This window comes from Bos mutus, chromosome 5 (assembly GCF_027580195.1).
Source record: "Bos mutus isolate GX-2022 chromosome 5, NWIPB_WYAK_1.1, whole genome shotgun sequence".
NCBI classification, from domain to species: Eukaryota; Metazoa; Chordata; class Mammalia; order Artiodactyla; family Bovidae; genus Bos; species Bos mutus.
In genome coordinates this window covers 45,468,195-45,494,671 of record NC_091621.1, presented here as the reverse complement: position 1 = coordinate 45,494,671, position 26,477 = coordinate 45,468,195, and the positions used below count along the sequence as shown (strand labels likewise).

The window sequence follows — 26,477 nt, the reverse complement described above, 5'->3', positions numbered from 1 at the left end:
CCCCAAAATTGTCCACTGTGGTTTCTGTGGCTTTTATGCTCCACCCCCTTGTGACCTTAAGGATTCTCTGCCACTGTTCTAACCTCTTTCCTGCCTTGAAACAATGAACAGTCTGTCCCTAGCTGTTTGGAAAATTCTCACCATTGGTGCTTTAAAAGTGGCCTCAGTTGTAACCTGGACCACCCTGTCAACTCCCCTCCGCCTGCACAGTGCAGCCAGGAGAGCAGACACAGCACCCGTCCAGACTGGAGTGCAGGTTTGCAGAGACAAAACCTCAAGGACCTGCAGATGTAGCCCTAGAGTTCCTGCTTCATCTTACGATTAAAATAAACAGCACAGGAAATGGGATGCAGATACTCTCAGGTATGGCTCAGAGGTTAAAGCGTCTGCCTGCAACGAGGGAGACCTGGGTTCGATCCCTGGGTCGGGAAGATCCCCTGGAGAAGGAAATGGCAACCCACTCCAGTATTCTTGCCTGGAGAATCCCATGGATGGAGGAGCCTGGTAGGCTACAGTTCACGGGGTTGCAGAGTCAGACACAACTGAGCAACTTCATTAAAAAGTTAACACCAGGCAAAAATGGAGGGGGCATTGATACTATCACTTCCAGTTCTGAGGCCTTAGTCAACAGATTCTGCTTGTAGTCCCACACTTCAGCTGCATAAAGTGGTATCGAGTACTGAGAGAACTTCAGCAAGGTGTGTGTGTGGACAGCACACTGTCAGTGGATAGAATGTGGTATGCATATCAAGAAACTTAAGCATTAAAGTGAACTTTAAAGATCAGATTTATTGGAGAAAACAAAAAAACCCCAAAACCCAAAGGATGGGATTTTACATCTCAAGACATCTCCCAGGTATTAAGTCTACAGATTACAAATCATTTTCATAGAAGATATTTTTGTACAAATTTTACATGTAATGAGGAGCGGGTCATAAATCCCTGTTTGTTCTAACAGGGTGGCAAGAGTAGAGGAATGGGGGGAAGAAACCAGCTTTTTTGTATACATCTATTTGGAAGGAGTAGACATGAAGAGGGCAAACCCTACCTTTTCAACATCTATAGCAAATGGTTTAAAAAAATACCCTCTCAACCTTGGGTATCTCTAAAAGCCACTTCCTAGCTACTAGCCACTCCAAGCCAATTATTTAAAGTTACCTCACGTGGTATGTCCTTTATGTCCACTGGGTAAATGATTCATTACGCTCACTGCTGCAGCACTCATAAACTAACACCCTGCAAGGTTGGACAGGGTCTAACCTAGGACTGATGGGAAAAAAGTTTGCAAATAAGAGACCAAGGTGTCTTTTCTCTGTAGGTACCAATACTGCCCATAAGGACACCATCTATTGAGCTGACAGTACCAAGGTGCACATAAAGCAGGCAAGTAGAGCTACTGTGTTGCAAGAGAAGCAAGAACCTTGTTAAATTGTTCTCCATTATCATTCATTCTCGCAAGGAATGCTAAAAATAAAAAGAACCACCCCCCCCCCCCCCGCAACACTTGGTCTAGGCCACATTATAAACCCAAACATTTGTGTGGGATTTCAGTGCAGAGATGGAAACTTTTTGAAAAAGCACACCCAACACCAATCAAGGTTGTAAGAAAGGTTTCCAATTTAACCACACACACCACCTAAGACTGGTAATTCTAAAGTTTTCTGAGGTGCAAAAGGGGTCAAAGCAGGAGGAGCAGGAATGGCTGGAGGGAAGGAGTGAGACTCAATGAAGGAGCCAAGAACTGCTTAAGAAAAGCAGTAGTGATTCCTCACTGGACAGCTCCCGCGGGGCTCTAGAGGATGCCTAGCTCAAGAGTGTGACCGAAGTCCAAGTCGTCCCTGGGAAGGTCAGGAAAGACTAGCACGAGGAACCGAAGATGATGACAAGAGTCTGAATTTTTAAAACTTCAAGATTTCAACAGAATGTGGATTTATCTGAACTTTCAGAAGGGACAGTGTTTAAGAAAGGGTGAAACCAGGACACATAAAAGATCTGGGAATTCCCACGAACCCTAAGTGCTTCCTGCTCCAGGAAGTAAACCATTCATGTGTTTACTGGAGGTCATATACCATTTTCTCTATTACTGGTGCAAAATAATTCACCAAACCCCGAAGCTTCTTTTCACACCACGATTTCCCCATTTATTTTGGTCACCAAACAGTCCTATTCTTCAGTGGCCTGTAGACTCACTTCCACCTACCCCCCTGGGGGGTACAAATGAAGGAACTCCCCGTAGGCTGGCCCCAGTAACTCAGAACTAAATGAGAGGAGGGGCTGGCAGCCTCCTGGAGACTAAAACATCAGAGACTAAACCTACCTTGCTGAGGATGGAGAATTTATTCAGGTCATATTTGAGAATTCATGTATGCCACAACAGGATAATAGGAATTAAAGGTAGGAACCTCACTCTTCCTTATACCTGTCTACTGCCCAACTAGATTCCAGACACTGCATCACCGTCACTGCATTTTGCTAAACGGAGGCCCCTAGGCACTAATCACACAGGCAATTGCATGTGTCATAAAAACACACCACAACTTTTCCATTAAAAGCTGTACGTCTCTTTCTCTGGCTACACTGATGATTCTCCTGTTAGTTCAATACTTTAAAGGCTGCAGCAGCATGCAAAAGAATTTCATTTCATTTTGTGTTTTTTTAAAAAAAAGTTAAGAAAGGTCTCCAGGAGATGGTGAGTTTTATTTTGTCTTGTCTGGATAGAGGTTTGATTTGCTCTCGAATGTTCCAGGGTGGAGAGAGATTAGGAGAAAGCACAGAATGCAGAGGTCTATTCGGTGTAATCTCCTCATTTTCATCTTCACCGTCAATGGCGAGAGCAGCGTATTTGCTTGCAGAACTGAACTTCTGTAACAGACAAGATAGATAAGGCCTTGAATTCTCACAGCAAAAACCAAGGTCCAGGATACTGGGGCGGACAGGAGGTGGATGTCCAGACCACACCCACGCGTTTGCTTATCAGGCTTCTCGGATGGAGCTGTAGCTGGGGAGAGTTGACTGGAGGCAGGTATATTCTTATGGAAGGCATACACCACCTTTTATCTTGAAGAGGGGATCAGAGTAGTAAAAGGCAGAATGAAGGAAAAGCTAGCCTAAGCTTCTTTCACTATTTCAAACAAGCAGCAATGCCCACTTTCAACCACTCCGTTTGCAGCATGTACAGAATTTCAGTGGTGAAAGTGGGCCACAGGAAGCTGAGGAAGTCTTTGACACTCACCGAGGCTGGATTTTCTTCAGCTTTCTTTGGCTCAGGTGCAGATCTGGAGTCGTGATCCTTTTTGCCATCTTTCCTGCAGAGGCAGAAATACCTTTAGGAGAGGACTCTTCCAACACCAATAAGCAGTTTTCAGATACTGAATAGGCACATCCAGTCAACAATTTTGGCTATCTGGACCTTTTGTAATTTCTAGATTCTCAGAATTGTAACTAACTGTATTGGCTGACTTTAACAGGTTAACAGTGGGAACTTAATTACAAAGTGGCAGCTGTCAAGCATCAGGGCAGAGACTAGAAATGAAAGGACATGCATACCTGTCTGCCTCCTTCCAGTGGTCTTTGTTCCCCCCATCTCCCGGACCACGGCTGGAGCTCCCACTTTGGCCTTTTGGGGCACTCACCCCATCTACTTTATTTTCATCTGTTTGAGGGACATAAAAATAAATGGAAGTCAAGTAAAATAAACACTCCCACTCTCTCAGGTTTCCCTTAAGCTGAAGAGAAGTGTGCCCAAAGGTACTGAGGGAAATGAAAACTATCCCCGATCCAGACTTCCTTCCTAGGCTCTTCTTCCACGTCCTCTGTATCAGTCACACACCCTAAATAAGATCCACTAAAAAATTCTGCCTTGGGGTTAACGCCACCATGAAAAGCAAAGTGGAAATAAGGACTATGATGCCGTGTAGTGACCTTGGCCTTGCAGATGGCAACATTTCTAATCTGGACCAAGCATGTCCGTTTCCTCCCCACCCCCTTTTCTTTCCCTTTTCAAAGAAATGTACTACCAGGAAAGGGCAGGGCTCAATGTTTTCTCCAAACAAGCCACTCCTGCCCTCTACTGGCAAGAAAAGGCAATCAACTTTTAACAACAAAAAAGGTGCAAAATACAATGAAGTTCAGTATTTTTCAATTCCTCTACAGAATTTTTTTTTTTTTTTAATTTAGGTCTCTATCTTGGCAAATGACCTACTTCCCTCTTGGCCTTACCTTTCCTTGCTGATCCTTCCTCAGATAGTTGAGCTGGAACTACTTTCCCTCCACCACTAGAAAGAAAACACGTAATCACATTCATCAGCTTATCTTAGGAAAGGAACAGAAATGTCTATGTCAAGTGCAGTTAGTCTTACAGAAAACCAAAAACACATACTTAATGCTTTTAAACATTAAAATATGGGAAAAGACAACAATCAGAGCAATTATGTGAACTTGACCAAGTGTCACATCCTTTGACGTGACCCCCAAGGCCATACCGCCAAACTGTGGCCCTCGCAGGTTCTGATTTATAGTGTGTGCAGACTGAGTCACCAAAGTGATGTCAAGCAGCTAGCAAAACTCCAGAAAACTGAGCCACCAGCACACCACAGAATTTGCACTATGAAAGCCAAGATGGCAGAACTTATCAGATGCCATAAGGCCAGTACCCCAGAGGGCACCTTCCACCATTAGAAAACAGCACTGAAGAGTCTATAGCCAACCAACTGCTATGTTTCCAAGCTGACTCACCTTGTAGGGGACTGCTGCTCTGTGTCTGAGCTCTGAGATCGAGCAGGAGGGTTAGAACTTCGCTTCACCCAAGCATTCTCCTTTGGTGGAGGGGCTGGCATTACCTTTAGAGGCTGTTCAGGTTTGGGAGGCTTAGAAGTTGGAGACTGACAGTCTTCCTCTTTATTGGGGGTTTCATTTTCTAAAGACTTCTCACTCTCTCTTCTTCTTGCATCTGTGAGGTCAAAATGGGAAGGTCAAAGCATCAGAAAAAAGGGCTTATTGATAACAACCTATTAGAACCTCAAGAGTAGAAAATGGCCCACATCCAAGTATACTGCTTTCCATCATTATTCTTAAATACAGAGCTGAATTTGGCTCCCAACAGATGTTCTCAGTGTTAAAACGTTGGTACTTGATACACATGTAGAAACACTCGTAACAAAAAGTGATACAAGACTTTGGACCTCACTCATAGCACACTGGATAAGAATGTCTGTTATTGCAGGGGACACGGATTTGATTTCTGGTCTTGGAAGATTCCACATTCCATGGAGAAACTAAGCCTGTGTGCCACAACTATGGAGCCTGTGTGCCGCAACTACCAAAGCCCATCGTCTAAAGCCTGGGCTCCACAACGATGAGAGCATCGTACTGGAGAGCAGCCCCCGCTCTCCACAACTAGAGAAAGCCCACCTGCCACAATGGAGACCCAGCCCAACGACAACAGCAAAGTGACACAAGAACCTAAGAGGAGGGGACAAACCCAACAGCCAAGTATACTTTTCAGTGGGAGATTAAACTGATTAACTAAGTCTCTTCTGGTACCCATTACCCAGATTTTCTCAGAGCAAATATGAAAGTCAGACCAATCCATGATAACCCAAATAAAGAGTCCATGACTAAATTTCATATGCATAATTTGGCTATGGATACGTTAGGTTAAGGCAAAGGGCAATAATAAGATACCCACCCTGGTCTGACTTACTTCTGCCAGATGTGGCTGAGGTCCCAGTCTGTGATGACTCACTTCCTGTCCTCGATCGTTCCCGTTCCTGAGTTTCTTCACTTCGCCAGCTTGGGTGTCTGTATATAAGAGATTTAACAAAATACATCATGCCCAGCTCAGTAATGGCTACCCTGCACCCATGCTGACCCCTCAACAACTATCACTTTTTAAGTTTTATCATGTTGGCTTTATATGTGGGTGTATAAGCTGTATTTCTTGCTCAAACCATTTGAAACTGGCAGACATTTAATACACTTGGGTTCTAAATATAAGTATCACTTGCTTCAAAGTTACCTTTATGCCACTTTACTTTTACAAAAAGACCCATATATGCTGCTGCCACTGGAAAGAAATCCTAAGAGGACTCTGCTTTTAAAAAAAGATGAAAAGTGAAAATAGTGTTCAGTGTTGGTTTTACAGCAAGCTTTTTATCTGTTAGCAAAATGTGTCCTAAAATAATTGCTTCTTTGATTTACACCATTCTGGCTTATAAAAAGTTTTGTAGCAATGCTCTACTTTTGGACATTGGGGAAACCTGTACTTCACTAAGTGTTGGCTAGGGTTAAGAACATTCTCCTACAGAATCTGTAACTCTGTGCTCCATTATTGACAACACAATTCTGCCAATCAATCAAAAAACCAGGTCTAGTTTTATCAGATTATTGTAACTGGAAAATAATTTACAGCCTATACTTAGTACTAGTGAAACCATTCTTTCTACTCCATCTCCAATAACTTGAAAAGAGGTAAATCCATTCACCTCACTTTGGTTGGATTTTACTCTATACACTAAGGCAGGGTTTGGCAAATTTTTTTCTTGAAGGTTAGCCAAAATTTGCAGATGCTTGTGAGGGCCCAGGAGGCCTTTTGAAAATCATGAGGGACAGGCTACAACTCTTCCCTGACTAAAGAAACTGTCTCACTCACTGCTACTTGGCAGCTTCAGCCCATGAGCACTAAACGCTAGTAAGTGACAACCAGTAACACTCACACAAATTTCCCGAGTCCTAGAGATACAATGCCCCCGTTAAGAACCATGGGCTTCATGGATGCGAAATCCGTCACTGAAGATCATCTCACCTCTCCCGAGGCCGTCGTTCTAGTTTTGGCTCATCCAGCTGACGCTGCAGTTTCTCCTGTTCCTTCTGTAGCCGCTCTTCTACTTCTCGTTCTCTAGCAGCTGTGTCAACAGGCTTTGCCCCTCCAAAGATAGAGGCTGCACGACTGGACTGGGAGGTGCTAGCGGAGGAATCATCTTCCTTAGGAGTACTCCGAGGCTTTAGGTTCAGTTTGGGTCTTTGAGGGGGACCTAAATTAGGAAAAAAAAGAAAAAAGTAATAGTTTTTGGAAATCACCAAAAGCTGATGTTTAAAAGTCAGATTGCCAGACGTATCTCTTATGAAATGCTATTTAGTATTCAGATTAAAGAGTGGCCTAGCCAGTCCAACAAAGGTAAGGACGCAGATCATTAAACTGATCATTTACCATGGTTACTATTATCTGGGGGGATTTTTAACTATGATAAGATATTGGATGAAAGTATCTTGTTAAAATATGTGGTCTGGAAGAGGAATCATTATAGTAGGTTAAGAAGAACTTATAACACTATGCTGGGGAAGACTCCAGCAGTGTTTATCCTAAACATTTCAAACAGACAAAAGATATAGAAAATATAAAGAAAGCTTGTGTACATCAACCACCCGACATAAAACACTGCAAAAATTTCCAAAGCTTTCCCTGATAACATGCTTAGCTGCATTGTCTTCTCCTAACTACTATGCTCAATTTGCTATTTATCCTTCTCATGCATGTCTTTATTATTTTAGGTCGTATTTATGTATCTGCAAACAAAGAGGATATTGTTTAGCAAATTTTATATTTTCTATAAAGGTTTTACATTAGTAGTTTATGTAACTTTTAAGGTAACATTTTTCATCTGTATGACTCTGTCAAGGGGCCATAACCAATGTGAATAGGATACAACTGGGGTCAGAAACAAGAACTCACTGAAGTCACACACCTAATATAGGGTGGACCAAAAAATGAAACCCACATTATTGATAATTTCTTTTACCTACTCAACAAATAATCTGAACACTTATATTTCTGATACCATATCAATGCCAGGAATATGAAGAGGCAGAACAGTGAAGGCCCTTGTCTATGTCAGAGGTACAAAGGGTTATGTTTCAGGCCATGAAGAGACAAAAAAAGGGTTTTAGAAGAAGAATAACCTTAGGTATTGTTCCAGAAAGACAACCCAAGCCAACGTGAAAATAGAGGGAAATGTAAGTAACATGGGCACAGCAACGATGTCTGAACAGTGACAGTGACCCTGGAGGAAAGGGGGCAGATCTTACGAGTTGGGGGTGATGGGGGTGGAAATCAAATATTGGGGGAGAAAATGGCATGAAAGGCAAAGGTCAGCAGCCAACGAAGATTGCATCTGAGCCTCTACTTTTCAAAGTGGAGACAATACTTGTACCTCTACCACATTGAATACTTACTAATCATTAACTGTAGGTGTGCTGTCTAAATAGAATTACAGATAAGAATTCTGGACCAGATACCTTACTTAAATTTTAATTTTGGCTGTACCACATTCGGAATCTCAGTTCCCCAACCAGGGACTGAACCCAAGCCAGGACAATGAAAGCCCAGAATCCTAACCACCAGGCCACCAGGAAGCTCCCAGATATATTATTTTTAAAATGACATCGCTGAAGTCAGAACAATAAATTGTGGCCATTTATAATACTTTTTGAGGTAGAGTTGTAACACAACACATGTTTTATATAAGTGATCCTAACATTAGGGGCATTAATTTTACAATAGGTACACTGACATCGTACCATTAATGAATGAATAGCAACCATTTGGTATAATAGCACTGAAATAAGCAACACTTGGTTTTTAACCCATTCAGTTCAGTTCAGTCGCTCAGTCGTGTCCGACTCTTTGTGACCCCATGAATTGCAGCATGCCAGGCCTCCCTGTCCATCACCTCACCAACTCCCAGAGTTTACTCAAACTCATGTCCATCGAGTCGGTGATGCCATCCAGCCATCTCATCCTCTGTTGTCCCCTTCTCTTCCTGCCCCCAATCCCTCCCAGCATCAGAGTCTTTTCCAATGAGTCAACTCTTTGCATGAGGTGGCCAAAGTATTGGAGTTTCAGCTTTAGCATCAGTCCTTCCAAAGAAATCCCAGGGCTGATCTCCTTCAGAATGGACTGGTTGGATCTCCTTGCAGTCCAAGGCACTCTCAAAAGTCTTCTCCAACACCACAGTTCAAAACCATCAATTCGTCGGCGCTCAGCTTTCTTCACAGTCCAACTCTCACATCCATACATGACCACTGGAAAAACCATAGCCATGACTAGATAGACCTTTGTTGGCAAAGAAATGTCTCTGCTTTTGAATATGCTATCTAGGTTGGTCATAACTTTCCTTCCATGGAGTAAGCGTCTTTTAATTTCATGGCTGCAATCACCATCTGCAGTGATTTTGGAGCCCCCAAAAATAAAGTCTGACACTGTTTCCCCATCTAGTTCCCATGAAGTGATGGGACCGAATGCCATGATCTTCGTTTTCTGAATGCTGAGCTTTAAGCCAACTTTTTCACTCTCCTCTTTCATCAAGAGGGTTTAAATGGCAACCCACTCCAGTACTCTTGCCTAGAAAATCCCATGGACGGAGGAGCCTCGTGCAGGCTACTGCCCATGGGGTCGCAAAGAGTTGGACGCAACTGAGCCACTTCACTTCACTTTCTGCCATAAAGGTGGTGTCATCTGCGTATCTGAGGTTATTGATATTTCTCCCGGCAATCTTGATTCCAGTTTGTGCTTCTTCCAGCCTAGCGTTTCTCATGATGTACTCTGCATATAAGTTAAGTAAGCAGGATTGACAGTATACAGCCTTGACGTACTCCTTTTCCTATTTGGAACAAGTCTGTTCCATGTCCAATTCTAACTGTTGCTTCCTGACCTGCATATAGGTTTCTCAAGAGGCAGGTCAGGTGGTCTGGTATTCCCATCTCAGAATTTTCCACAGTTTACTGTGATCCACACGGTCAATGGCTTTGGCATAGTCAATAAGGCTGAAATACATGTTTTTCTGGAACTCTCTTGCTTTTTCCATGATCCAGTGGATGTTGGCAATCTGATCTCTGGTTCCTCTGCTTTTTCTAAATCCAGGTTGAACATCAGGAAGTTCACGGTTCACGTATTGCTAAAGCCTGACTTGGAGAATTTTGAGCATTACTTTACTAGCGTGTGAGATGAGTGCAATTGTGCGGTATTTTGAGCATTCTTTGGCATTGCCTTTCTTTGGGATTGGAATGAAAACTGACCTTTTCCAGTCCTGTGGCCACTGCTGAGTTTTCCAAATTTGCTGGCATATTGAGTGTAGCACTTTCACAGCATCATCTTTCAGGATTTGAAATAGCTCCACTGGAATTCCATCACCTCCACTAGCTTTGTTCGTAGTGATGCTTCCTAAGGCCCACTTGACTTCACATTCCAGGATGTCTGGCTCTAGATGAGTGATCACACCATCGTGATTATCTGGGTCATGAAGATCTTTTTGTACAGTTCTTCTGTGTATTCTTGCCACCTCTTCTTAATATCTTCTGCTTCTGTTAGGTCCATACCATTTCTGTCCTTTACAGAGCCTGTCTTTGCATGAAATGTTCCCTTGGCATCTCTAATTTTCTTGACGAGATCTCTAGTCTTTCCCATTCTGTTGTTTTCCTCTATTTCTTTGCATTGATCGCTGAGGAAGGCTTTCTTATCTCTTCTTGCTATTCTTTGGAACCCTGCATTCAGATGTTTGTATCTTTCTTTTTCACTTCTCTTCTTTTCACAGCTATTTGTAAGGCAGACAGCCATTTTGCTTTTTTGCATTTCTTTTCCATGGGGATGGTCTTGATCCCAGTCTCCTGTACAATGTCACAAACCTCCGTCCATAGTTCATCGCACTCTATTATATCTAGTCCCTTAAATCTATTTCTCACTTCCACTGTATAATCATAAGGGATTCGATTTAGGTCATACCTGAATGGTCTAGTGGTTTTCCTTACTTTCTTCAATTTAAGTCTGAATTTTGCAATAAGGAGTTCATGATCTGAGCCACAGTCAGCTCCCAGTTTGTTTTTACTGACTGTATAGAGCTTCTCCTTCTTTGGCTGCAAAGAATATAATCAATCTGATTTTGGTGTTGACCCATACCACCTACCAATTACTGGCTATGAGACCGTGACTGAATTTCATTTCTTCACTTGAAAAGTCGGGCTAAAACAGACTATTTTAAGTGAGACCTTACTGTAAGAGTCTGGCAAATGGTTTTTTCCATTTTTGTCTATTCAATTAAATTTTAATCTATATCCTAAGACAGATTAGAACTAGGCTTTATGTTCATCATGTTCATTTTAATCTAATGCTCTTTCTATCCTGTTCTGATGCATTTTTCTCTTTAACTATGTGCAGATTCTATTTGTGCCCATAACTGGAAAATTTCAACCAGTTACTACTCTAGTTGTAACGCTCCATCAAGCAAGCAGACAAGATGTTTACCTCTATCATCCCGCCTGTAATCATCCCGAGAGTAATCATCTCTGGAACTCCAGGACCGGTCATCTCGTCTGTCGTATCTGTCTTCATAGCGGTCCCCGCCTCCTCTGTAGTCATCATCCCTCCGGTACCCGCTACCGAATGCTCTTCTGCCACTGCCTATCCTGGAATCGTAGCCTGTAAACAGATCCCAAATTGTAATCATCACACTGGAGGGAAGAAGGAAGCTCTTCAAAGAATTTGTGTTTTATAATGACCTCTGTCATAGTCTCTGCCACCTCGGTCATCATAGCGATCTCGGCCCCCGTATCGATCCATGTCCCGGCGTGGGCCATCACGGTAACTGTCCCGATACCCATCACGATATCTGTCTGAATCGTAACGATCTCGATACTCTAGAGAAGAAGACAGACAGGTAACGTCATTCCTTTTTCTTTGATGCTACTAATAAAAAGAAACATGACAGCCCAATAGGTCAGTTTGGTTTCGAGCTCATATTCACTGAGGTGTCTGTTTTTATGAACAACAAAAATATTATATCCAAGGCAGAATAATTTGTATTGAATTAAGTTTTCTCGGTAGTTATTTTTAAAAAGTTATCTACTGATTCAATAAATGTTCCTGGGGTAACAATTTAGGAGGAAGTTAGGGGAGAAATAAATATACAGTCTGTGGTTTAGCTTTTTGAAGTTTCAGTTACCTGTGGTCAACTACAGCCAAAAATTTTTAATGGAAAATTCCAGAAATACACAATTCTTAAGTTTTAAAACGTAACAATAATGTGTGCTGTTCTGAATAGCATGGATGAAATCTTATGCTCTCTCCCTCCAACCTGTCCAGGATACAAATCATCCCTTTTGTCCAGTGTACCCACACAGTATAGAACAGTAAGATATACTTTGAGAGAGACAACACATTCACGTAACTTGTATTACAGTATACTGTTACAATTGTTCTATTTTATTATTAATCATTATTGTGAATCTCTAGTATACTTAATTTATAAATTAAACTTCATTATAGCTATGTACGTATAGGAACAACACAGTGTAACACACAGGATTTGGTAGTATCCAAGGTTTCAGGCATCCATGTGGGGGTGGCGGTGTCTTGAAATGTATCCACAGGTATGGCAGGGGGCAGGAGACATGGACTGCTATATATTCCATAATAAACTTCCAGGATTAATGATATAAATATTAAATAATATAAGCACAAAACACCAGAAGAAAATACAGCTGGAATCTTTCACAGTTGATATCAAAGAATCAAAGTCTACTTAAAAGTTTAGCATGGAGGGAACTCCCAGGTGGTCCAGTGGTTAGGACTCCAAGCTTTCAGAGCAAGAGGCATGGGTTCGATCCCTGGTTAGGGAAAAAACATGCCGAAAGCCATGTGGTGTGGTGGTGGGGAAAACAAAAATTTGGCATGGAAAAATAATTACATATACCACAAATCAAAATGAGAAAAATATATGTACTATATGACAACTGGTTAATTAAAACACCTCAATGTCTCAATATGAACCAATTAATTAAAAAATGAAACAGCCAACTTAAAAGATGTTTTGAGTTTACATGAGTAGGTCAAAGAAAGATATTTTTGTGACAGCTTCATTTTAAACAATGGTTTCATTTTGCAAAGGTCATCATTTTGTCTACATGAACATTCATCCACAGGTAGTTTAGATTTTATAAATGAAGGGGCTTCCCTGGCGGTCCAGTGGCTAAGACTGTGCTTCCAACGCAGAGGGGCACATGTTCAATCCCTGGATGGGAAACTAAGATCCCACATACCTCGTGGCATGGGCAAAATACAAAAATAAACAAACTTTATAAATTATAAACTTGCACTAAGACAGTAGGGATCCACAGTGAAGAAAAGCAGCACAGAGTTATGTTATTATAAGATAGCATATTCTGGAAATATACAAAACATTTAGAGTAATACTTTCCCCACTCCCAAGGTGTCTTTTGTGGGCTACTGGCTTGGGACGGGGTCTCTCCCTTTGTGGCACAGTGTGGGACCTGCCTCTACCATGCTGGCAGGGCTAACTTTGGGGCCCTGGCCTAGTCTTTGTTATTATCCATCCTGCTTGCTTTAAATTATTAAATTTAATATCTGAGGTGAGAAAACTGTCATGTTCCCGGGACCCCTTGGGGTGATTGTCTGCTTTTCAAGAGCCATTTCTCCTTGTTAATAATAAAACCTCTTGCATAGATACTGAAGTAAAAGTACCTAAGTAGTTCTCCCAAGGCTCGTTGAGTCATAAAGACTTGATCTAAAAATCAGATACAAACGTGACTTCGTTCTTCTACATCTTAACTATATCAAGGAGGACTCTCTTAGAATAGGAATGTATCTCTGCTTCCTCAATTATATTTGACACAGGGTTCACTAGTGTCTCACAACAATCAAAATGTTTGTGGATTTAAGTTGCTCTTTCCATTTTTTAACTTGATACTGCTCTAAAATTCCTCCACATTTTTGCTTTTCTTGCTCACCATAACAGGTTTTGGAAATTTCCTGGTGGTCTAGTGGTGAGGACTCAGCACTTTCACTGCCAGGACCCTGGGTTCAATTCCTAGTCAGGAGGATTAGGATCCCGTAAGCCATGAAGCTTGGCCACACCAAACAGGTTTTGAATTTTATCCCTGTCATCACATGTACGTTATGCTATCAAGTATTCCATTATATCAACAAACCACTATTTAGTCATCTTTAAATTACACATTGTATTTGCATACTATTTCTCTCCCCTGTTAAAATAATGTCCAGACAGCAATATTTTATGTTTTGTTCACTGCCATATCCTGAGCTCACAAAAGTACCTAGTGTATGGGTAGACATTTAGGATTATTTGAAGGTAATGAATTTTCTGTTATTGTCTAATTACAAAACACACCCAGAACACAGAAGAAACTAACTGGATGAAAATGAACTTACTGTCTCCAAAGCTATCATCACCCCTTCTGGGCGGGTAGTCATCAAAGCTGTCTGCAGCAGGACGGGCCCTCCAGTCTGTATCTGTTTTGTCAGAATCACGATTTCTATCTCGGCCAAAAGAACGATCATCCCTGTCTACAGATATATCAAATAAAAAACCACAGGTTAGCTCACAAAAACTGTTGCCAAATATTTCTCACATGTGTATACAACCCCTGCTGCCTCACACATGGTACCTGCTTACACCACAGCATTGTCATGAAGTCATCCCAGCCCTGTAAGTGCACTCTTCAGCTCAACCAAGTGACTCCCTTCCTCACATTTATTCCTACTGGCTTAATGCCTACCTATCTCATCTTCTATATAGGCCAGGAGCCTCTAAAATATACGTGAATCGGGCTCCTTTGGTGTCCAGGGTGCTAGGTATGTAATTTATCTAGTATATATTTAATGTTCATCTAAGGCAATCAGGGTTTCTCAGTATCAAGAATCGGGTTGGACGATTCTGTTGTGGGGGCCATCATACACACTAGAGAACAGCCCCCAGATTCCTTTAGATGGCAGCCCTCCCTACACTTGTGACAACCCAAATGTCTCCCAACACTGACAAATGTCCCCTATGAAGCAAAACCACCCTCAGTCAACAATTACTGATTGAGATTAAGGTAGGTCTCCACTAAAAACTTCTGGGGAAGGGCACCTCTGGTTTGTCATCCTAGGACCAGATGAAACAGAATACTCGAACACATTCAGTCAGCTTTCTCACCTTTATCCTGTGCTTGATCAGCAACGTCCACTCGAATTCTCCTGTTACCTAGAGACTGAGAGCATAGGACCATATTAACCAACCTTTTGCCCCATTATGCACAAATCCCATGAGTGACCTTGAACGTCTGGGCATAGCAGAAGCACTGGGGGAAGGAAGATAAAGGAAAAACACTGTAATCTAGCCAACACTACAATCTGTTGGCTAAAGAATCCTCTATAAAGACTTGAATATAAAATAACCTTGTAGAAATAGCATTTAAGTTGGGCTTAAATAAATGTCAGTTTAATTATCTTACTATTTTTATAAAGTCAAATCTCACAGAATAGATTTAACTTTTTAACTATCACAGGCAATTTATTAAGTGTAATCCTTTTACATTATAGGCAATTCAGCAAACTTCAGACAATAACAGTTGTATGGTATCCTTTTCTTATCCAGAATGAGAAGTTAAAAATTAGTAATGCTAATGAAACTTAAAAGTGATATGAAAAGAAAAACTTCCAACTTTTGTTTTTCATATATTAATATTTAACTAAATACACAAATTTTATTCCTATTTGACATTTGCTTCAGATTATCATGGTGGTACTCAAGCCTGAGACAGGAAAAATATTTTAGGAGGAGTTGCTTTCAATCATGTCCAATGTCAGATGTGGACCACAGAATTATGCCACAAATGTCATTGGAAATTGCCTTCTCAACAATGAGAGGTTGTTGGAATTTAAATAAGAGCCTTTTTTTCCCTTTTCAGATATAATCAGTTTGATTTCTAAAGTCACTAGAGGTAAAAAAGCAGTTCCTGGATTAGAAACTTTTTATCACTAATATGCAACTAACTGTTTTAATATTCCTGCTTAGGCAAGCCTAACAATCCATACATGGCCTTAAATGACTGATCACAATTAGATTTAATCTCCATTCCCCTTCATGTATTAATAGCTGCATTTTCTCTCCCTACTGAACCTCTGGTGTGTCTAGACAGGAAAACATCTACAGGCAAGAATAGTAAAAATGCAGGACTGAACGTTTACTGTTATTCCTAGGAGCAAGTACTATTGATACAAATGACATTTTAGAAATGTTTCTGAGCCCTCTTAAAATTATTACTAGGCCCTGATGAACTTGCTGAAAGGAAGTGTGACTTGCTAGATGTTGAAAGTTAACTGGAATACTGATAAATAATCCAGGCTTTTCTTTGTAGATATTGTGGGAATCTTTGAAATAGCTACAGACCCAGACTAAAAAATAATCAGTTTGATAAACATAAGAGTTGTTAGCTCCCAGCCCTCAACCCCACCCTTTTTATTTACCTCTTCGTTGAGGCTCAAGGCACTGAGCAAGGAATCCAGGTCCTCAAACTCTGCATAACCAAAACCTTTTAACCTCTCAGGATTGCTGGGTTCACGCGGTAAACGCACCGCACTGATCTAAAGAGAAATAAGAAATAGTTCCCAAATTCAATGTTCTTGTTCACTTGCCTTCTTTTCTGACACTGTGTATGCAATGCATTTATCTGAAGAATACACAAGAACCTAGATGTCTCCAGGAGGAAAACTGGTACAGAAGGATACAAGAGAGACTTCACTATATACCTTGTTAAAATCTTTACAACTTGAACAGTATGAATTTAGCCTTTAAAAACCTTGGACAAGTTCAGTGTATTCCTTGCAACCCTGACTTCTGCCTCATTTTGTATTTCTATTTTTTAGTTGTTTTTCAATCAAGAGGAATTGCCTATTCCACAATTAATTGATTTTCAATTTTTCTCTCTCAGAAATTAGACTCAGTTTTTGCCAAAAGGTTTTCTGGGCAGTATATTTTATGACAAGCTGACTTATCTGAGAAACATTATTTAGTGTTTTCACATATTTATAGCTTGGCTGAATCAAACACTGGATTGTAAACTCTGGCCATCCTTACCCTCTGCCAAATGATAAAGCTGACTCATACTTTCAACTACTTTCTTGTCACCTTTTGTGTCTGTTTTCTAACCCCTATTATTTACTTCTTCATCTCTCTAACATTGTGCATATATTCAAGTTATCTTTTGCATCACTGATTTGATACTTTATTCTGGCCTTCTGAGATATGGATTTTGTTAGTTGCTATTTTAACTCCACTCATGAGTAGAGCAGGAAAAGGAATTAAAAAAAAAGGGAATAAAGATGTCCTCTCATTGGCAAAGACTCTGGAGAAAAACCCAAAAGAATTGGAAATTATTACTCCTTCTTCCATCTTTGAAATCTTAAGTATTTTTTCATCAAAGTTTGGAAAAAGGACTTCTAAGCACCTCATACTTTCTAGAAACTTTCAGATCAGTGTTTTCAAACATCTTGCCTTAAACTTTTTAAGCAAGCTTGTGAATTCCATTATACGCGAACAGATTCTGTTAACATAAACTACATATCTGCTCAGTTAAATGTATTCATATAAAATATAAAAATGTAGTTTTTAAATGCAGTTTTGCTATAAGCCTGAATGTCATTAACAGAATAGCTGAGTTCAGAGAAACTTTCTTTCCACTTTTCAACATTCAACTGGGTATGTCACCTTTAAATTTCTTAATGAGAATGGTATATGTTTTTGACAGATTCTCCCTGTATTAATAAGGTATTAAATCTGTTGATAAGACTGTCCGACTGCTGTTGGATGAGAACATTCTCAGCCAGAGGGCCTAAATGCCACTTAATTATATAATTTTCTTTTCTAGGTCTATATATAACCTTAGAACTTTTCTCAACACAGGAATTCAAGAGACAGGCACTATGCTACCCTCCCTATGTAGTTAATTACCTAAATCCTTTACACTTACATTTAATCCTCTAAAGAATTCCTTAATGGAGTCTTCTGTCACATCATAGGGCAGGTTCCCTAGAAAAGCAGTGTAGGGTGGAGATTTGGGAAGACGGCTCCGGTCGATATTGGGTTCCCGAGCAGCCCGTGGAGCAGTGGGCAGGATGGAACGGTCAATTGGAGGTGCCCGATACACATCATCATCATTACTATGCCAAGTGGTTGAAACTAGGGTAGAAAAGTAGACATTAAACAATTGAAGAAACTTCCCTTAGTACCACTGTAGAATAAGAGGACCTACACCAAGTGCCAAGTGATAAGTCATTTTATTCCACCTTACCTTTGTAGTAATCTTGTGAGTTTGTTCCCCATTTTACCGAAAAGGAAACTAAGATTTTGGGAAGGTTTTGTAACTTGCCTACCAAGGTCACACAGATGGTAGCCCAGCAGGATGGTAATCCTAGTGGAGCTAGGAGATACTGTCCCTACGGTACTGCCCATGAGTTTGTACTTCAGGTATCAACACTTATAGAAGGTACGCTCTAGATGAAATTTCTTAATACAAAAATAGGTCACAAAAGTATTTTTCAGTTTGCAATGAAGGTTTTAGAAAAAAATGACGGGTGATCAGATGTGTCAGGCCCAATGACTTTATAGCTCCTGCCTGTTGCCAGCTATTCTGCGAAGGCACGGAACTTCTTCAAATATTTTCCCACCATAATTACTATTCCCATTCCTTTCCCTCAGACCATTTTTGTTTACCCAGGAACACCATGCCTTCATACTAATAGCTCCTAGAACAAATTATTTCCTGACTGTTAAGTATAAACAGCTTATAGATTATAATGCCATCTTACTTTATGAGGACATCACAGAATTTTAAACCTAAAATGAAATCATCTAGCCCTTACTTTCCAAATGAAAACAAGGCTTAAAAGGACAGTACCCTGACAAAACTCTATTACTGTAATAGCCAGAATTGGCACTAAGCCCTCTCAAATCACCACTTTAGTCCCTATTTCAAACTCACAGCCTTAACCTATTTTGTTATGTACAAATACATAAACATAAGACTTCAGATTCTACAAAATTAGTAAGCTTCTTCCAAACTGCAAGTGTGAAGCATTATTATGGGATAGATTTTGTCCAGAAACTCCAGGCATGATGGAAAACAGAAGAAAACGCACCATCCCCTTCCAGATCGTCTGTTTCATCAGCCCAGCTGACTGGTTTGGGGACATAGGTGCTGCCTCCACCAGTCCCTCCATCCTCAGCCAGAAAGTCTGTTAGGGAGATAGTCTTCCCCTTCTTATTCTTCTTTTTCGCTGTTTCAAAAAGACAAGAGAAAGATTACTCATCAATACTTGGGTCTTTACAGAATTGTACACGGCACTATTGTTAAATGTACCTATAAGAAAGCAACAAAAAAGTCCCATCAAAGGTAGATTGTGGTACATTTATACGAAAGAATCCCGTGCAGATATAAGGAGAAAGCACAATGTATTGGGACAGAAAGCCCAATGAGAAGTGAAAAATAAAATGAGGTAGGGGCAAACTTTTATTTCCTACTACATTCTCTTGTGTATCATTTGAGATTTTTAATTTAACTATTTGTGTTTAAGAAAGGGTACTATATTCATTGCTCCCGGGACACAAAGAAACAAAACAAAATCCTTACTCTTAATATTCTGACACTCCTTCCCTACCTTAACACCACATATGAAAATGAGATATTATACTAAAGGAAAAACATAAGAAATCCCTGAGAATCAGCAATTTAAATGTTTTCCCTGGTTTGAAATCTTTAGGAATCCTGGCCATGACTCTATTACTCTCCAGTCCTTAGAACTTCTTCTGAGATGGCACCAGTCAGCAGCTAATGCAGAAGAACTGAAAGGACTAACTGAAGTTCTAGAATTGGCCCTTCAGAGCAGCTGTGACGTGGTTAAGGGGGAAAAAAACCCCCCAAAACCATAACAAGCAGTTCTGTTGTAACAAAGATCAGTTTCATGCCTTTTATAATGATGAGTTCCTTCTCCATGTTCCAATTCTCAACAAACTTTCAATTTTCAATCCAAAATGATGAAGAGTCTGTAACTCGATGCACCATTTACTTAACTGAACGAAGGCTGTTCTCTCACCTGGTACTTACCTTTCCTTTAAAACACAATTTTCAAGAACTAAAGACCTGTTTGCTATGAATGTTATGAACCTTCTGCACACAAAATGAACCTCAAGAATTATGGTCCCAATGTGCAAAATAGACAAACTTGGCTACAATTATACAGGGAAAAAATATGGTCTTGAATGTGAAGTTTTCATGCTTCTCTCAAGTGACCTAATAATAACCCTGTTCCAAAACTCATTTATGATCACCAGGTTATATTGTGTATCTATCCTATGCTTCGAAAGAAAGTAGCTATGCAAAGTTTGATAATACTGATACTGCTCCTAGCTCATATGCAAAGGCCTGGGGGAAATTTTAATTTGAATAAGACATAAAACATACCTTTTATGTAGAACGATAATGTATAGGCTTATTTTAGTTGTTCAATTAAAAAATAAGTGGGACTAGTATGATGCTAGCTAGAGAGCTTTACCTTCATGGGGCTTCATGATCTGTCTGGTCATTGAGAAAATAAAAACAGAACTGCTGGTCAGCCCGTACAATGAGGTAAAGCCCAACATGAGAATAACAGTTTGATTGAGGTGTCGCTTTTCCCCTTGTTTTACATACAACTCTAATGCCAAAACAGCACAAGCTGGAAAACCAATCTGCCCTTTGTTTGATTTTGGCATAAATCAATTTCCTAAACCAGGTTTTCTCAGTTTTTACTTCTTGACAAACTAATCTCACATTCTCCTTTAACATAATTTGAAATTTCAAAATAGTGTGTCCAAAAAAGAAAATTAAAACACTGTTTTAGAATGTCTTTTCAAACGATACATATCCCTTTCCCCTTGGATTCTGTGACTGGCCCCTCAGAAACTTCTGGCTGAGAAATCACTGTTGGGTGATGGATAGCCTTCATATACAGACAAACTAAAACTCTTCCTCAAGACCTCCAACTTCTTTAAATCTAGCAGCAGCACTGACTCAATCATAATATAAGCAGCAGATTTAACAGAACAAGCCTTTAAAAAAGTAAAATTAACAAACCTAAATGCTCTCTCCACTCTGTTTTATTCAAATAATTAAGAAACAATGTTACCTAAATCTTTCATGCACCTTTTGCTCCAGCAATATCTATGTCCATCCCATGTTTAGGACTTCAATGATGTTTTCTTTACTAAGTTAAGCATCCTTTAATGCTCCCAGCAGTATCAAACCTTTGACACAATGAGCTGATCCAACTCTTAAATGTCTAAGTTTTCCGTGAATTGGTGAAAGTTCAACCACGTAATAAAACACATCCCAATTACTTAAGACCAAATCCACTTGGACAAGAAGAAATTTTATTAAACCTTCTAACTGCCTGCTTGCCTCATTACAATTGTAATTTACTGACTAAATACTAGGTACTTGTGAAGCTCTTTATATACTCATCTAGTTAAGCTTTGTCATGATAGGTATAAAAATAAATACTACAACTGATCAGCTTAACTCTTTCTCAATTTCTGCACTGCTGGCTGACATTTTAGGTTGGGTAATCCTTTGGGGGGGAGGGCAGGGAGACACTGTACCGTGTATTGTAGGCTGTTGCTGCTAAGTCGCTTCAGTCGTGTCCGACTCTGTGCAACCCCATAGACGGCAGCCCACCAGGCTCCCCCGTCCCTGGGATTCTCCAGGCAAGAACACTGGAGTGGGTTGCCATTGCCTTCTCCAATACATGAAAGGGAAAAGTGAAAGTGAAGTCGTTCAGTCGTGTCCGACTCTTAGCGACCCCATGGACTGCAGCCTACCAGGCTCCTTCATCCATGGGATTTTCCAGGCAAGAGTACTGGAGTGGGGTGCCATTGCCTTCTCCACCACGTACTGTATACTTAATAGCAATCTCCAAGCCTGGACTTAATGTCCTGGGTGGGTGAGACAAAACTGCCCATGGTTGAGAACCAGCGTTCTAAATGGTATTTTCACATCAATAAATAAGTAGACAAAAGGAAATGTTAGCCCTACACAAAGCACATTAGCAGAAAAGTGACTACAATAAACCAAATCTTCAGGATTATCAGGCTAATCAAAAGTAAAAATGCTTCCTTTAGTTTTCTTTCTGTTCTAACTCCACTGTATTAGTAATAAAAGCTCCAACTGACATATACTGGAGTGATAAAATCTATGGACAAGCTGTTAGTTCTTTAAATAAAACAGTAGACACCTTTAAGTACTTTAAGCAATAAAAGCTTATTTGTTGTACAAGGCAGCCCTACTTCTCCCTCTTTCTCAAACTAGTATCTCTTATTCAGGAATGAGAATTCACACAGTTCTTAATAATTAAATGAAGCATTGTTAAAAAAATTAAGTTTCTTGGACTTCCTTGGTGGTACACTGGATAAGAATCTGCCTGCCAATGCAGGGGACATGGGTTCAATCCCTGCTTCAGGAAGATCCCACACTGCCACTGAGCCTGCGCTCTAGAGCCAGTGAGCTGCAACTACTCAAGCCCACACACCTAGAGCCTGTGCTCTGCAACAAGAGAGACCCGTGAACCACAACTAGAGAAAGCCCTCTCAGAGCAATGAAGACCCAATGCAGCCAATAACAATAACAAAAAAAATGCAATCTGCCCAAACACCAGACTGCCTCAGAGAAGGCAATGGCACCCCACTCCAGTACTCCTGCCTGGAAAATCCCATGGACGGAGGAGCCTGGTAGGCTGGAGTCCATGGGGTCGCTAAGAGTCAGACACGACTGAGCGATTTCACTTTCACTTTCATCCACTGGAGAAGGAAATGGCAACCCACTCCAGTGTTCTTGCCTGGAGAATCCCAGGGACGGGGGAGCCTGGTGGGCTGCCATCTAAGGGGTCACACAGTCGGACATGACTGAAATGACTTAGCAGCAGCAGCAGAACTAGACTTATTTACTGCTGTTCAGACCACAGCATGAAAAGACGTTTCATATAGTGTGGCACAGTATCATAACATTAAGAGTCCCCGACCTTTACTGTGCTACTGTTTAGCAGACCAGAGAATAAAGACCGAGTCAGGATCAACAAGCTTACACCATCTTGCTCGTGCTAAGTCATGTCCATCTCTTTGCGACCTCATGGGCTATAGCCTGCCAGGCTCCTCTGTCCATGGGATCTCCCAGGCAAGAATACTACAGTGTCATTACTAGGGTTGTCATTTCCCTCTCCAGGGGATCTTCCCGAACCAGGGATTGAACCCACATCTCCAGCATTGGCAGGTTGATTTTTTTTTTAACCACTGAGCCACCTGGGAAGCATCTTGACCCCTATGTTTAATTGTCACGGGATCTCTTTGTCCCACTTCATCCTGACCCAATCTGAGGAAAATGCCACAATGTTTTCCCTTACCTCTCCACACATACTCAATTTTGATCACATGTGGACCACAGCAATATATGATACAAATCTAAGAAATTGACTTTGGTTGAGTGCACTTATAAATGTACATACATATATTTAACTACAAATAACCAGTTAAAACAAGAACACCCAAAACTCCAAAGTTAATCCCTTTCCCCATGATCAGGAAAACAAATTCTAGGACGTTTTGGAAAACAAGCAGTTAAAACAAAAAACCCCCAAAACTCTAAAGTTAATTCCTTCCCCCATGATCAGGGAAACAAATTCTAGGATGTTCTGCAACGAATACAATGTAGTAAATTATTCTTATCTCAAGTGATACATACATGGCATGTGACTTATACATTCTTTAAAAGTGACATTACTTAGAAATACAATGTTTTACTTTGATACTTCTCTTTGTATTTGTACTTGAATTTTCATAAGACATTTTAACTTTGACCTTCTGAATCTGGGTATCTTACTCCCAGAATAACAAACACATGGTACAGGAAGGGATATGAAGACAGGTAATACACGAACTGCATACAACAGCAACCAGTGAAACCATTTTTTACTATAGGAGTCAGCACTGTATGAAAACCACCACTGGACACTATCTTACTATAAAAAATAATCAAACAAGATGCCACATATAATGGCATTCTGAAGTTATACAAATGAAAGGCAGGTACACTGTTAACAATCCCAAAGCAGTCTAGTCTCACAAACTGTTAACCTGTGTCAAATACATTTGATCCCCTATAGGTAAGGACACAGATGCAATAGTTAGCTTTGGGACACCTCCAGTTCTTGAAGGTCAATAATTACTCACACTGGATACTGCATTACTGCAAAGAATTTTTTGGTTTCATTTAAAAGTAAAAGGGAGGGGATATATGTACAGTTATAGCTGTTTCACCTGTGTACAGCAGAAACCAACACAACATTGTAAAGCAAATTTCCTCTAATTAAAAAAAAAAAGTTAGAGGCCTGTTAAGTTTTATCATGTATTTTCACAAAGAAAATATAAGATGTTTTTTCAGGGTTCATCAAGAAGTATACTGAAAATACATTAATTTTATAGACCCATTAATACAGTGGGTCTGTATTAATACAATGGGTGTATACCCATTATACACCAAATCAATACGATGGGAAAAGATCCATGGTGGGGAAAGAAATTTGGTGATTTCTCAAGGGCTGACTGTCAGATGTACCACTGTACCCGGATACCAGCATAAGTGTCCCTTACAAGTATTACACAAGCTAAAAGATTCATGTAACTGAACTAAAGGAGATGAGGGCTTCCAATCGGGGAGGGTGGAAGAAGAGACTTCACTAAGCACATCTGTTTTACTAGTCTGGACTTTATTTACACAATGCTATCGGTGTCTTCCACCTCTAAAAAAATTCCACACAAGATATACAGAAAGGGAAAACAGGCTTTTCACTAATTATGACACTAAGACATCAAGACAGCAAATTCAGGCCAAAGTACTTCAGATGAAGCTCCTGGGCAGCATCCCAAACTTATGATGACACAGAAACCAACCTTGTTTGTCCCAAGTTGATAATGGAGAAGAATGAGAAGTTTCAAAGACTTCGACCTTACTCTACCATCTGCAGACAGTGACCTTGAAAGAGTAATTTTCATCTTCCTCAGACAGGAGATAACCAACATCTGCATTATCTCACAGAACATCAAATTAGACAACACAAAGAAAAGTGCCAGGTCAACTGTCAAGTGCTACACTAGTAAAAGATATTATGCTCAACTGCACCTCAATTCCCTCAACATTTTTCAAAGACATACATCTCTATGTAATAGATAAGCGAAATTCTTGGTGAGAAATCAGTGTTCAGAGATAAGGTGTTCAGTAAATGTTTTGTACAATGTAGGCTCATGCCAGGGAAAAGAGATCATATCCCCTATTCTAAAATCACTGTTAACAAAATGTTGGCACAACTCTCCACTAAGTCCATGAGAAGTGCAAGCAGACTTACATGAAAGTGATATTTCCTCTCAAATTCTAAACAAGAAGTCAACTCCAGCCACTGGTATTCTAAAAGCAACTCCTAGCAGTTGTGCAGTTACCCCAAAGCCCTGCCCTACTACTGGGGCTATCAAAACTCAACCAAAACGGAAGCTGTCAAGGGCTCTGATCTTGGTCACCACTGGATCTCCAATATCCAGAAGCATGCCTGACAAATATACATTCACAAGTAAAACTGTGTTGAATGAGTAAGAAAAAGTCCAGACGAAATCTAGGTCTCCACCCTGCTTCCTCTCCTCCAACACGTGGGCGCACCACACCGGATTCCCTACCCCCGTCTTAACTCTAGTAGCGCCAACCTCCAAACCTAATACATTTACCCTTGGAAGAACATAGGGGCCGGATCACACTCTAGAAGGGGAAGAGCAAAAAGTGGAGGGACCTAAAGAGAAAGCAACACAGGCGCGTAAAACCTTCCCATCTGGGCTCTCGCGCGTGCTTTTCAGGCGCGCCAGTCTCCAGTACCCTAGGCTCTCCGACCGCGCACGCGCACCGCCACCTTCCTCCGCCCCTCCAGCGACTCGCGCTCGGGTTCTAACTGCCCCCCCTTTATTCCCTGCCCCCACTCCCGTCCGCAACGGCCTCGCGCCTTGGAGACCTAGTTCAGAGTGCACCCGTCCGCGCGCCAACCGCCTCCTTCCTTCCTCCACGCTTTCACGCGGGCACAGTGCTTCATGTCTATGAAAAGGCCTACTTCTCCTGCTGATCTTTCTGCGCCTCCTCCTCACTCCAACTCAAGCCAGAGTCTACCACTACTCCCAGTCCAACCTCGCGCAGATGGGGTGAAAAGGGTGTGAGGGGGGAGGGGAAGGTGTCCTTCCCCTCCCCCAAACATCCCGAGGCAATAACCTATCATGGCCCAGCCGCCAGCCTGCCGCAGCCCCAAAGTCCGAAGGGAAGAGGTGCCGCCCACCCCCCGACTCCGAAGAATCAGTGGATCAGGCTCGGAGAGTCGCTTCGGAGCCTGGTCCTTGGCCGCGCTCGGCCGCTCACTCACCTGAGGCCGCCATGTTGGGAGAGGGAGAGAGAACGCAAAGGACCCGGATGAGGCAGTCACGTGATTATAGCGAGCGCGTCGGGCTAGGAGACGCGAAACTGGGAGGGGGCGGGGAATTGAGGAGGGACACAGGAGGCGGGGCGGCGCTCCTCTAGGT

At 41.1% G+C, this 26,477-nt stretch overlaps 1 protein-coding gene across 2 annotated transcripts; it reads right to left on the bottom strand.

Moving 5' to 3' along the window:
- Positions 1–769: 769 nt before the first annotated feature.
- On the bottom strand, positions 770–26,477 carry EIF4B (eukaryotic translation initiation factor 4B). Of its 2 annotated transcripts, none has more exons than XM_005902151.3 (15): positions 26,321–26,477; positions 18,986–19,123; positions 17,818–18,026; positions 16,316–16,432; positions 15,003–15,057; positions 14,237–14,371; positions 11,548–11,685; positions 11,294–11,467; positions 6,803–7,031; positions 5,687–5,799; positions 4,735–4,948; positions 4,219–4,274; positions 3,547–3,652; positions 3,233–3,305; positions 770–2,862 (listed from the first exon to the last, which is right to left on the bottom strand). In XM_005902151.3, the coding sequence occupies exons 1-15, from the start codon at positions 26,331–26,333 to the stop codon at positions 2,656–2,658; spliced, it is 1,977 nt and encodes a 658-aa protein (XP_005902213.2). In that variant the 5' UTR covers positions 26,334–26,477; the 3' UTR covers positions 770–2,655. The 2 variants fall into 2 exon arrangements, with proteins under 2 accessions (XP_005902213.2, XP_005902214.2); XM_005902152.3 differs by having other exon boundaries at positions 5,702–5,799.